The 14,503-nt window shown below is 42.9% G+C and overlaps 1 protein-coding gene across 6 annotated transcripts in view; it reads left to right on the plus strand.

Annotated features, from left to right (window-relative positions):
* The window catches only part of LOC133377431 (formin-like), a 234,409-nt gene that overhangs the window by 72,042 nt on the left and 147,864 nt on the right, over nucleotides 1–14,503 (plus strand). For all 6 annotated transcript variants that reach the window (XR_009760707.1, XM_061611483.1, XM_061611487.1 and 3 more), the window contains exon 4: nucleotides 13,743–14,473. Coding sequence is in view for 5 of the 6 variants with exons in the window: in XM_061611483.1 (XP_061467467.1) it covers nucleotides 13,743–14,473 (731 nt within the window). In the remaining variant the exon portion in view is untranslated. The remainder of the gene's footprint in view (nucleotides 1–13,742; nucleotides 14,474–14,503) is intronic.

The following is a 14,503-nucleotide window of genomic DNA, read 5'->3' on the forward strand; positions in this document are numbered from 1 at the left end:
CACTCTATTAGAAGCTCAACTGGAGTACATACCGCAGATCAGAAAAGGTACCACCAGGGCCAAGAAGATGCCAGCATGGTTAACGAGCAAAGTCAAGGAAGCTCTTAGAGGCAAAAAGTCTTCCTTCAGAAAATGGAAGTCTTGTCCGAATGAAGAAAATAAAAAAGAACACAAACTCTGGCAAAAGAAATGCAAGAAGACAATAAGGGATGCTAAAAAAGAATTTGAGGAGCACATTGCTAAGAACATAAAAACCAACAACAAAAAATTCTATAAATACATTCAAAACAGGAGACCATCTAGGGAGGCGATTGGACCCTTGGATGATAAGGGAGTCAAAGGTGTACTAAAGAACGATCAGGAGATTGCAGAGAAGCTAAATGAATTCTTTGCATCTGTCTTCACAGTGGAAGATATAGGGCAGATCCCTGAACCTGAACTAACATTTGCAGGAAGGGATTCTGAGGAACTGAGAGAAAGAGTGGTAATGAGAGAGGAAGTTCTAAGCTTAATGGACAATATAAAAACTGACAAATCACCGGGCCCGGATGGCATCCACCCGAGAGTTCTCAAAGAACTCAAATGTGAAATTGCTGATCTGCTAACTAAAATATGTAACTTGTCCCTTGGGTCCTCCTCCGTGCCTGAGGACTGGAAAGTGGCAAATGTAACGCCAATCTTCAAAAAGGGATCCAGAGGGGATCCCGGAAATTACAGGCCAGTTAGCTTAACTTCTGTCCCTGGAAAACTGGTAGAAAGTATGATTAAAGCTAGATTAACTAAGCACATAGAAGAACAAGCCTTGCTGAAGCAGAGCCAGCGTGGCTTCTGCAAGGGAAAGTCCTGTCTCAGTAACCTATTAGAATTCTTTGAGAGTGTCAACAAGCATATAGATAGAGGTGATCCAGTGGACGTAGCGTACTTAGACTTTCAAAAAGCGTTTGACAGGGTACCTCACCAAAGATTTCTGAGGAAGCTTAGCAGTCATGGAATAAGAGGAGAGGTCCTCTTGTGGATAAGGAATTGGTTAAGAAGCAGAAAGCAGAGAGTAGGAATAAACGGACAGTTCTCCCAATGGAGGGCTGTAGAAAGTGGAGTCCCTCAAGGATCGGTATTGGGACCTGTACTTTTCAACTTGTTCATTAATGACCTAGAATTAGGAGTGAGCAGTGAAGTGGCCAAGTTTGCTGACGACACTAAATTGACGACAGACAAAAGGAAGTACTTCTTTACTCAGCGCATAGTTAAACTATGGAATTTGCTCCCACAAGATGCAGTAATGGCCACCAGCTTGGATGGCTTTAAAAGAAGATTAGACAAATTCATGGAGGACAGGGCTATCAATGGCTACTAGCCATGATGGCTGTGCTGTGCCACCCTAGTCAGAGGCAGCATGCTTCTGAAAACCAGTTGCCGGAAGCCTCAGGAGGGGAGAGTGTTCTTGCACTCGGGTCCTGCTTGCGGGCTTCCCCCAGGCACCTGGTTCGCCACTGTGAGAACAGGATGCTGGACTAGATGGGCCACTGGCCTGATCCAGCAGGCTCTTCTTATGTTCTTATGTTCTTATGTTCTTATGAAACAGCTTGATTGATGGTACTTGCACTGGCCCCAGCCACGAATACATGAAGTTAATAAGTGAGAGAATGTCTATACACTTAAGTGTGCCCAGTTTCTGTACTTTGCCTATAGCAGATGGGAAGGAGGCCTGCTCCTTTCAGAATGCAAGCCAATGTTGCAGGCTATAAAGATGCCCAGTCTGGTGGAAGAAGAGACGAAGACAGCATTTCTGTGCACTGCAGAGTACTTTCCTGACACTGTTGCACTTTGCCACTCCCTGTAGCTGTTTGTGTTGATTTCAACATTTCTTCCTAAATTTTGAGCTATAGAGCAGTAGATACATACTAGGTTGTATCCATTGGTGCCTTTGCCTTAATGTAGAAATGGGGAACCTGTGGCCCTGCAAACATTTTTAGACTCTCATTCCCTTCATCCCTGACCGCAGACCGTGCTGGCAGGAGTTGATGGGAAACAGAGTTCAGCAACATCTGAACTGGAGGGCCACATGCCTGCCATTCCAGCCTTAGCAGAAAGTGCTTCTACTTGTGCAAGTTGGTACACTCAGTTTTCTTTGATCACCTTACTTACTTCTATGCCTTCTATGCCATATCTCATTCTGTTCCACAACGTCTCCCAACTCTCAGGATTAGGGGAATTGGTTTTTAAATAAAGGGTGCCCTGTCTTGCCGAAATGGAAGTCCTTCCTGTAAAGCAAAACCACCATTAGATATAACCCACATAAAAAGTTTTGTTACAGACACTGCAGCTTTATACACACATTAAAAGCACATTTAATGCACATGGCTTCCCCCAACGAATCCTGGGAACTATAGTTTGTTAGCAGTGCTGGGAATTGTAGCTCTGTGAGGGGTAAACTACAGTTCCTAGGATTGTTTGGGGGAAGTCATGTGTATTAGATCATGGTATACATACAGCTGATATCTGTGATGGGCAGGCCTGTGCAGAGCGCAGTAACTTCTCAGTATCCAAGCACAGCATTAGATAGGGGAAAAGCAAAGGGAATTTTGTATGGTGGTAGGTGGTCTGGTATTGTGCTAGAAATTTCACTCCCTGGTGCTCATAGTTGTTTTCTATATTTTTGGCTAACAAAACATTGACTTAATGTTAAGCAGAATAAAGGCATATTCCTTTCTAATGCCATCTTTTAAAAATGATGGCTTAATCCATAAGCCTTCTTGCCAGTTCACCTTTCTTTCTTTTTTGGATCACAAAAAAAGGCAATGTAGTTTCATATACAAAAACCTGGATGGAAAGAGTTGGAAAGTGCGATCACGGTTGCCTCACAAGCTTGGCAACTCTACGAGTCTGGCATCAGCCACACTAATAAAATCAAATCAAATGCTGTTTTATGACCATGAATTTATGTGACTGCAGAAGATGAAAGGACTTCTGTCCCACTGGACTATAAGGTCTATAGTTCATGGTTTTTAAAAAACCTCATCAAAAAGAACATTTTAGTTGTGAGGCTTTTCATTTTAATCAGCTACGGCAATAAAAGAACCACTAGGTGTCCAAAAACATTCTCCAAGATCAGAGACAATCACCCTGTAGTTCACACCATGTTCTTATTAGATCACACCACACCTCTCATTTGACCATGCTATAGAACCTTCTGCTGCAACTTGTTTTGGCTATATTTTCTTAGTTTTTCCCCTCCCATTATAAACACAAAACCTGCCACATTACAAGCTTGTTGGTTAATATTAACGTGCTGCAATTTTCTCAAGATAGAACTTGATTGTAATTGCCTCTCAATGAACAGCTGAAATACTGAGCATTCTGGGATATTGTTTCCCCCCAGCCCCCCAAGTGAAGTGGTTTGATGCTGGAGAACTGTGTCTCATTCATTAGAAAGAATAGTAGTACAGTAAAAAATGGCCACTAACGTCACTGACTTGTGAAGATTGGTTAGATGCCAGAAGAGTTACCTTCAACATCAGGTCAGCACAGCTGTAGTTCTTCCTCTAATTGTTCTAATGAATATTATTTATTTATTTAAAATATCGCTTTTATATTTATATACTGCTTAATCATTTGCATTTCTAAGTGGTGTTCATAAAAACAAAGCAAACATAAACAGCAGAACAATAAAGTCATCACAATACCAAACATTTCCTTAAAATGCCTGCTGGAACAAGAAAGTTTTAGGCATACGTCTGAAATTGGATAAGGCGAAGTCCTGTCTAAATCTCAGTTGGGAGTGAATTCTACAAGCTTGTTGCTTGTTACATATAGCTAAACAATTTCTTCCATGTTGCCTGCCATAGTAAATCTCTCAACGGATGGGGCAACGGGAAAAAACAAACCCACAAGCCTACACTGTGGAAAAATGAATTGGCACATGAAGCAGAGTGAGGTGGTGGAACAAGTATGGGAACCTTTGGTCCTGCACATGTTTCTGAACTGCAACTCCCATCATTCCTAGCCATTGGCCATGCTTGCTCAGGCTGATAGGAAATATAGTTCAGCAATATCTGGAGGATGAATGGTTCCCCACACCTATGGTAGAATGATGAGGTAGTCAAGCACTATACCACTACAAGCTGCAAAGGGAGATGCCATTTTTGAATGCTCCTGAGCATTTTTAAAAAACCTGCAAAACTAGCATATCTAAAATCTGCTTCAGTCATTAGCCCATCACATGTAGAGGGAATGGGACCATGTCTCCTGATCCTGCATCAATATTGTTGGTACATTCCCAGCTCCACTTCCCTGACCTCTGCATCGTGGGCAAAGGTTTGAGGGAGGAGTTGGCTGTTCTCATGCCAGCTTCTCCACATAAGTCCTCCAGCTCCCCTTTCAAACCTTCACCCAACATACAATACATAGGTCAGGGTCAGGTAGGCATAATAGATGAACAAGGTGGAGTGGGACTCACTGCTAACCCTGCCACCAGGTTCCTCACATGGCTAATACATGGCCCAGCCTCCAAGAGGTCTTCTGTATCTTTAAAAGTTGTGCAAGGGAAAGGGAGAATTCCACCTTGTGGTTTTCCCCATTACAGTGTTGCAAGAACACCTGCACTTGGCTGACTTTCTCTTCTCCTAAAGATACAGGATCAGTCTCAGGCCCTGAACCTGGCAACCCTACTTATAGGAGAGAGGTTATTGCTCAGGCTTCTCCCTGTCATTCTAATTTTCTACTTGTAGATGTTTTGGAGTTGGGCTTTTTTTTAAAAGCAAGGAAGCATTTTTTTAAAAAATCTGAAATGGTTACAGTCTTTTCCCCCCACCTCCGTACTTTACCAGCTAATTTACCACCATTGAATGTATTGACCACACCTAAGAACCCAAGTACTGTCTGGTTGAAGAGTTGCTTAGAGCAGATCACTGGATGAAGTACAGAATGTAAATATAGAATAGAATAATTAAATATAATTAAATTCCTTTATTTTTCAGATCTATAACTGGCTGCAGTAACTATACTGTTACACCTGAGGGACATTTAAAATTTCTTTAATATCCTACTCACTGATTAATACCCTGCTCTTGATCTTCAAGAGCACTGTTTTTTACATTGAAGTTGTATTTTTATTGTGATGCTACTAGGAAACATTTGAGTCTGGATCCAGAGTTGTCCTTCTGCAAACAGAGTGGTTCCTTCCATTCACAGAAGGGACTGCATTTCAGAGACTTGCACTGGAGGATTCCCCCTGTAGCTCCTCAGTGCCACCTCCCACACTCTTTTAGAGGGCCTTCCACCCTAGGGAGCAGATTTACAGGAGGCTGTAGGGGCAAGGAGGAACTGGCAAAAATCATTTTGCTCCTTTTTCCAGTGAAAGTGTTCTGTACATGGAGCTTTGCTCATGAGAACTCTGGATCCAAGTCTTCCTCTACGTATGTAATGTTTTAAATTAAGCAATTCCATATATTATTTATTATTTGTTTATTATTTGATTTATATCCCGCCCTTTCTCCCAGCAGGAGCCCAGGGCGGCAAACAGAAGCGCTAAAAACACTTTAAAACATCATAAAGACCTTAAAATACATTAAAACAACGTTAAAAACATTTTTAAAAAAAGCTTTAAAAGTATCTTTTAAAAAAGGATTAAAACATTATTAAAAAAACATATTAACAAGCAAGTCTAACACAGACGCAGACTGGGATAGGTCGCAACTTAAAAGGCTTGTTGAAAGAGGAACGTCTTCAACAGGCGCCAAAAAGATAGCAGAGAGGGTGCCTGCCTAATATTTAAGGGGAGGGAATTCCACAGGGTAGGTGCCACCACACTAAAGGTCCACTTTGTATGTTGTGCAGAATGGACCTCCTGATAAGATGGTATCTGCAGGAGTCCCTCACCTGCACAGCACAGTGATCGACTGGATGTATAAGGGGTAAGACAGTCTTTCACGTATCCAGGTCCCGAGCTGTATAGGGCTTTGTACACCAAAACTAGAACCTTGAACTTGGCCTGGTAGCAAATGGGCAGCCAGTGCAATTTTTTCAGCAGTGGGGTGACATGTTGGCAATACCCTGCCCCATTGAGTAGTCTCGCTGCAGCATTTTGCGCCAGCTGCAGCTTCTGGACCAACCTCAAGGGCAGCCCCACATAGAGCACATTACAGTAATCCAGCCTGGAGGTTACCAGTGTGTGGACAACAGTGGTCAGGCTATCCCAGACCAGAAACGGCCACAGCTGTCTCACCATCCGAAGCTGGTAAAAGGTACTCCTAGCCACAGAGGTCACCTGGGCCTCTAGTGATGGATCCAGGAGCACCCCCAGGCTAAAGACCTGCTCTTTCAGAGGGAGTATGACCCCATCCAAAGCAGGCAACTTACCAATTATCCGAACTCGGGAACCACCAGCCCACAGTGCCTCCATCTTGCTAGGATTCAGATTCAGTTTATTGGCCCTCATTCAGCCCACCACCGAGTCCAGGCACTGGTCCAGGGGTTGCACGGCCTCTCCTGATTCAGATGTTACAGAGAAATACAGCTGGGTATCATCAGGAAGCACTTCATATAGATGTTAAACAGCATGGGGGACAAGATGGTACCCTGTGGCACCCCACAGCACAACTGCCAGGGGCCGAAAGACAGTCACCCAATGCTATTCTCTGAGAGCAACCCTGGAGATAGGATCAGAACCACTGTAAAACAGTGCCTCCAATACCCATCTCACCAAGTCGCCCCTGAAGGATACCATGGTGAATGGTATAAAAAGCTTTTGAGAGATCAAGTAAGAATAACAGGGTCACACTCCCCCTGTCCTTCTCCCGATAAAGGTCATCCATCAGGGTGACCAAAGCCAATTCAGTCCCATAACCAGGCCTGAACCTAGACTGGGATGGGTCAAGATAATCTGTTTCATCCAAGAGTACTTACAGTTGCTGCGCCACAACTCTCTCAGTCACTTTCCCTAAGAAGGGGGTATTTGCAGCTGGTCAGTAGTTGTCACAAACCAATGTCTCTAGGGTGTGCTTTTTCAGGAGTGGTCGGATCACTGCCTCTTTCAAGGCAGCTGGAACCACTTCTCCCGCAATGATGCGTTGACCACACCCTGGATCCACTTGGTCAGACCCCCTCGGCAAGGTTTAATAAGCCAAGAAGGGCAAGGGTTGAGAGGACACATTGCAGGCTGTATCATCGCAAGCACCTTGTCCACGTCATCAGGCCGCATCAACTGAAATTGTTCCCAAGAAGTTGCAGCAGACGTTGCACTGGACACCTCATTGGGGACTACAGTAGATGTGGATGAGGCATTAAGACTTTACCCTCAAAGTGCCTTGCAAACAATTCACAGTGGGCCTCTGAAGGGTCTAAAACTCTGTTTCCTGGAGTTGATGTCAACAGACCCCTGACAATATGGAAAAGCTCTACCGGACAGCTACTTGAAGATGCGATGGAGGCAGAGAAGTGGGCCTTTTTCGCTGCCCTCACTGCCACACAGTAGGCACGATTATGATGTTTTACTCATGCTCAGTCAGCCTCACAGCACATCTTTTGCCACTTTAGCTGTCGTCCAGCCTGTTTCATTGCTCTTAGCTCACTGGTGTACCAAGGTGCAAGCCGGGCTCCACAATCCCGGAGAGGGCGCTCGGGAGCAACTGTGTCAAGAGCCCGATGCGCCTCGCTGTTCTACAGCATGACAAGGGCTTCAGCAAGGTCACCTACTCTATCTACCGGGAACTATAGACACATTTGGATTCCACAGACACATCTTAAACAGCACAAATATTTTACTGTCCTGGGAATTTTTTACATGTGTCATGTCTTGAATTATTTTATTTTCAGTCTGTGCACTGGGAATAAATCTAAATGCTTGTGCTTGAAAACATTATTAATACAGCATATGAAACAAATTATAATGGCTGAGGTGTCTCAAAAAAAGGAATTTTGATTGTTAAGCAAATTGGCATACAGTATTTTTTTCATCCAAATATCCTTTGATTGTTAAGCCTCTGATTGTAGTTGCTGAAATTTAAAACAAATGTATGCTTTGTTCAAGAGTAATCTTTAAAAACAACACCACTAAAAATCTTTTTTTTTGCGTATGCAAGTTGTTTTTTTGTTGTTGTTGTTGTTTAGTGTAAAATGTTTTACAGGCCAAAGAAAAATGTTCTGCCATCACAGTCCTACCATCTTTGACCCACTGTCTAGAGGCCCACTGTTCTTGAATTCAAATAAATTCTAAAAATAAACATTTATCACTAGAAAACATTTCTCTGTTTGATCACATCCACACCATGCATTTAAAGCACTGTTATACTACTTGAACAGTCATGTCTTCTGCAAAGAATCCTGGGAACTATAGTTGGTTAAGGGTACTGGGAATTGTAGGTCTGTGAGGTCAGCACCCTTAACAAACTACACTTTCCAGGATTCGTTGGCGGATAAGTTCTTTAAATGTATGATGTAGATGTGTCCTTAGATAACTGAATATTCTACACCAATACAATTTCTGGTGGCTGCATATGGAAATCTTGGTGTTCATAGATGACTGAGCAGAAATGGGGACCATTTTTGTGGGGGGGGATCTGCTAAACACATATCTTGATTTCTGGTGTGATGTATGTGTGTACATGCACACAAAACAGTATGAGGACACAACAGATTGTCAAATAGCTAAACTGGCTGTGCAATATAGAAACATGATGTCATCATAGAATCATATGATTTGGAAATGACCCTGGAGGTCATCTAGTTCAGTCTCCTGCGCAATTCAGAATATGCAGTTCAGAATACAACTACAGCATCCCTGATGACTGTCTAGCCTATGTGTAAATACTTCTGGGACAGTTTCTTCTAATGGTTAGCCCAAATCTGCTTCCCTGCAATTCCCACTGATTGGTTATACTCCGTCTTCTATGTGACAACTCTTCAGATATTTGAAGACTAGTATCATGTCTCCCTTTAATCTTGTTATCTTCAAGCTAAACTTACCCAGATCATGCATAGGAATTGGTTTCTACAACCTTCACTCTCTTGATTCCCCTTCTCTGGACTCACTCCAGTTTCTCAATGCCCTTCTTAATGTTTGGGGCCCAGAATTTCTGGTGAGCAAATCCTACCCAACTTTTCATGGCCTTTCCTATAGTCCAGATTACATGTCCACCTGTGCTAAGTTTCCTATGTGCTCTATGACTGGATAAGATCTTCTCAGAAATTCCTTAGTTTTTACTGTTTCTTTGTTCTAAAGCACTGAAGTTGCAGGTTAAGGAAAATATCATGCAAAAAGCCAGGAGGGTCTATGAACCTCTATGTCACCCTCCTAAATTACTTCTTTCGCCTGAAAAATATGTGTAGGTGAACACTGGTGTGGCTCTGGTTGTTCAAATATTTTTTGTTAATTAAGTCATTATTAATGTTTCTGGTACTGAGCGGTGAATGTATTCACTGCAAAAAAGGCAAATGCTATATTAGGCTGCATTAACGGAAGTATAGTTTCCAAATCGCATGAAGTATTAGTTCCCCTCTATTCAGCACTGGTTAGGCCCCATCTTGAGTACTGCATCCAGTTCTGGTCTCCACACTTCAAGAAGGATGCAGACAAACTGGATCAGGTTCAGAGGAGAGCAACAAGGATATCAGGGGACTGGAAACAAAGCCATATGAGGAGAGACTGAAAGAACTCGGCATATTTAGCCTGGAGAAGAGAAGACTGAGGGGGGATATGATAGCACTCCTCAAGTACATGAAAAGTTGTCACACAGAGGAGGGCCAGGATCTCTTCTCGATCGTCCCAGAGTGCAGGACACAGAATAATGGGCTCAAGTTGCAGGAAGCCAGATTGTGACTGAACATCAGGAAAAACCTCCTAACTTTTAGAGCCATATGACAATGGAACCAATTACCTAGAGAGGTAGTGGGTCTCTGGCACTGGAGGCATTCAAGAGGCAGCTGGACAGCCATCTGTCGGGATTGCTTTGATTTGGATTCCTACATTGAGCAGGGGGTTGGATTTGATGGTTTTATAGGCCCCTTCCAACTCTACTATTCTATTATTCTATTTATTTATTTAATATATTAAAATAGGATTCGAAGCAGTTTACAAATTATTAAATGGTTACACATACACAGTAGGGCCCCGCTTTACAGCATTCCGCTAATACAGCGGTTGTGAATTGTAGAAAGGGCCCACTTTACAGCGCTTGTTCTGCTTTTACGGCGTTTTTTTGCTGCCGGGCGCCATTTTGGTCAATGTAAGTCAAAGCAGTTTTCGCTTTACAGCAGGGGTGCGGAACGTAACCCGCTATATGAGCGGGGCGCTACTGTATATCTGTATGCTTATATAAATAAAACTTCAAAGACTAATCCCACACATCAAAGATACAGAGAGGAGTCATATTTGCAACTTAGTTTTGCAGGTTTGTTTTATTTTCAGTAGTCATTGTAACCTTTACTGGGTTATAAAAGAGGAAAATAGTTCCCACCATATGTATAGTTGTACAGCTTACACAGGCAAGGGGAGTGTCTCTCTTCCATCCTAGTCTTTAAAAAAAAAAAAGCTTACATACAGACCTTCCCCCTTCCTCAAAAATCTTTTCCAAAATGGCTGTTGCTAGCACAGGTAAGTTGTCCTCTAGCTGCTTGCTAACGATGCAAGTGATGAGAAGGAGAGTTTGGTATATTAAATGGCCGTTTGCATCCTTTCCCCCGACACCCAACAAGCTTGCTTGATTCTTGTTCTTGCCTCATCCATGGAGAGGAAGACATAGGGATTGGGAACTGTTATTGTTGCTATTGTTGTTGTTTCATTTTATTATCCATCCTTTACCCTACGTTCTGAGATAGCCAGTGTGGTGTAGTGGTTAAGGTGCTGGACTACGACCTGGGAGACCAGGGTTCGAATCCCCACACAGCCATGAAGCTCACTGGGTGACCTTGGGCCAGTCACTGCCTCTCAGCCTGAGAGGAAGGCAATGGTAAACCTCCTCTGAATACCACTTACCATGAAAACCCTATTCATAGGGTCGCCCATAAGTCGGAATCGACTTGAAGGCAGTCCATTTCATTTCACCCTACATTCCCAGTGCAGATTACAACAATTTAAAATGCAACATTTAAAACAGGTTGAAACAAATCACAGCCATAAAAGAAGGTCCTAAAAAGATGCATCCCAGATGTCAAAGGCCAGGGTAAAGAGGTGCATATTCAGCTCTTGCTGAAAACTGTAGAGTGAAACTGCCAGAGGTACCTTGGTGGGGAGGAAGTTCCACAATTTAGGGGCTGTCACAGAGAATGTCCTCTCCCGTGTCACCACCCCCTGAGCTTCTAAGGCAGAACTACCAAGAAAGCCCCTTCTGCTGATTTTGACACCTGAGAGGATATGTAGGGAAAGAGGGTGTCTTTTAGATATTTGGAGCCTAAGTCATTTAGGATTTTTAAACACTAATGTGATCATATAAATTGGCCTCAGAAGCAAACTGGCAACCAATGCAGCTGTTTTAAAACGGGTTATATGGAAATCTGGCTCTGCATTTTAGACCAGTTGAAGTTTCTGAGTTGTTTTCCAGAACAGCCTTATGCAGAGGGTATTGCATTAGTATAGCATGGAAGTCACCAGAGCATGGAGTATAGTGGCCAAGGCATTTCTGTCCAAAAGAGGCTATAACCGGCGAACTAGCTGGAGCTGGAAAAAGGCACTCCTAGTCACCAAGGCTACCTGAGCCTCCAGTGACAGTATTGAATCCATGATTACTCCAAGGCTGCAGACCTGCTCCTTCCAGGGAGTGCAGCTCCATCCAGAACAGGCTGTCTCCCAACCTCCTGGACATGAGAACTCAGGACACGTAACAGCTCTGTCTTTTCAGGATTCAGCTTCAGTTTATAACTGCTCCTATGAGGGTGTGTGAGGATCTCCTGAGACAGAACAGGCTTGAGGCAATGACAACAATGACTGTTCTGTCCTTCCGTTCAGTGGATCTTTTATGATGATGGCTGCTTTATCCCAACTTGACTGCTTTACCTAGGATTTCCTAGTATTGAGCAGCTCCGTAGCAGAATCAGTGGTGATGGTTCCTTCCATTCATTGTTAATTATTGTGGGTCCCCATTTGTTAACTCATAAAATGGCAGCAGTCAGTAATATGAATAATTGGTATAGAAGTAGTTCAAAAGAAAAAAGGCGGAACTGGAAATGTAGAATAACATTGCTACCACAAGAAGTAGTGATGGCCACCAACTTGGATGCTTTAAAAGAAGATTAGACAAATTCATGGAGGATAAGCCTATCAATGGCTACTAGTAATCGTTTCTGTCTGTGTATGTTTGTGAATCCCAGTTGCTGGGAATCACAAGCGGGTAGAGTGTTGTTCTCAGGTCCTGCTTTCAGGCTTCCCCCAGGTGTCTGGTTGGCCACTGTGAGAACAGGATGCTGAACTAGATGGGCCATTGACCTGACCCAGCAGGTCTCATCTTATGTTCTTATGCAGCTTAGCATTTGCATTTGCATTTGCATTTGCATACTTCTTATGTGTAACTTGTATTACTTTCCCATGATGTGCGTCTGACCTAACTCACCTCTTAGCTAATAATACAGCCTGTTACTATGAGTGGTCATTGTGATGCGTCCTTCTCTGGCTCTCCCTGTCAGGTTCCTACCTGCACGTGGCTACTGCCTGTCACTAGGCACCACCAGGGACTCCACCAGTCCGGACCGCTCTCTCTTATGGTTTCTCTCCCCGCTCTAGCACAGATCTCAACAGATCCCCCTGCTAGGCAACCACCAGTAACGTCCCAATACTAGTATTCCCAGAGACTCTGAATACTGGTATTGTTATTCTCTTCACCGCTGCCACCATTTGTTACAGTTCCCCTTCAGCCTTGGTCATTACCTTACCCTCCCTTCTGGTCTGTGAAACCCCAGCCAAGGATCAGGCCTTTGGTAAACCAAATTAAGTATTTATTACAGATAACAAAGCTAACAAGATTAACAAGATTTCTTCTTAAGGCACATAAGCGTATGGTTTTACTCAATACTAATCTGAACTCCACCTCCCTCCTGGTAAACAACTCTCTAAACCCCACCAAGCAATCCACTCTTTCTCTTCTCCCCCCAGATTCCACAATTTACCACCTCACATTCACCCAGATTTACCTGTCATCCTTTCATTTATACTGTCAGCCATTTTAAACATTCAGCCAATCATCAAGCATTCTATTGCCCATTCACTCCCCCTCCTCTTTCACTACTTACCATGTATACTCTAAACAACCAGCACTTACCATATATACACTAATATATAGGAACATCACAGTCATAGACATGGCACACAATAAATAAGGCAATTAAAGCTGCAATTCTGTGCACATTTATCTGAGAGTGAGGCCCGTTGGACTCATTTATTTATTTATTTATTTATTTTGTTCCATTTATAAACCGCCCATAGCCAGTAGCTCTCTGGGCGGTGTACAAAAAGGTTAAAATACAGAAGTATCACAATACAATCAGATTACAGACGATAAACACAAGCAACAAACAAAATAATATATTAAACAAAGTATAAAAGTTTAAGAAATTATAAACATTAAACAGTAAAATGCCTGGGAGCATAGCCAGGTGGCGCCGGAATGAATGAATCAGTGGGATTTATTTCTGTGAAGACAAGCATAGATAGGATTGCATTGTACGTTTCATGACATACAATTATACATTCTGTAATTGCATACAATGTATACAATTATACTTTCTTAAAACAATGACTTTTCTTTATTTGTTCACAGTCTGAGTTTGAACTGAAAGTCTTTCATCTTCGAGGAGAGCATGCTTTGTCAATAGCAAAGCTTGAGGAAGACATTACAAATTTAAAAAATGTACTGGAAAATACATTATACAGGAGAAGTGAGGAAGCAAAGGATATCTGTGTATCAACTGAAGATGATTACCCACCAAAGACATACAGAAATGTATGCATACAAACTGACAGAGAAACTTTTATAAAGCCAAGTGAAGATGAAGACCGGACAGTTAAAAATAACCAAACAATACCTAAAAAGTTGATTATACCTTGTTTGCATAATAGTATTTCTGCCTCATCTGACCATAAAGAATCATGCAATTATGGCCATGCCTCAGGGAATGCTATCTCTCAGATGGATCAAAGATTGCCTCCTCCTCCTCCTCCTCTTCCACCTCCTCCACCTCCTCTTCCGCTTTTGCCATCTGGTTCAATCCCTCCACCCCCAGCCTTATCGCCAGGCATGGGATCCACCCATCCTCCACCACCACCTCCACTTCCTGCAGTTTTGGGGGCTCAGCTACCCCCACCACCCCCACCACCCCCACCAGGGTCTTCTCCATTAGGAACAGGACCTCCTCCACCACCACCTCTTGGATCTAGTTTCCTTTCCAGTAGCATGTTATCATCAAGCCAAGGTCCTCGAAAACCTGCCATCGAACCCAACTGTCCTATGAAGCCACTCTATTGGACTAGAATACAGATAAAAGACAGCAGGTAAAGTTATCCTTCCATGTTACTTTGAAA

This window comes from Rhineura floridana, chromosome 2, assembly GCF_030035675.1.
Source record: "Rhineura floridana isolate rRhiFlo1 chromosome 2, rRhiFlo1.hap2, whole genome shotgun sequence".
Lineage (NCBI taxonomy): Eukaryota > Metazoa > Chordata > Lepidosauria > Squamata > Rhineuridae > Rhineura > Rhineura floridana.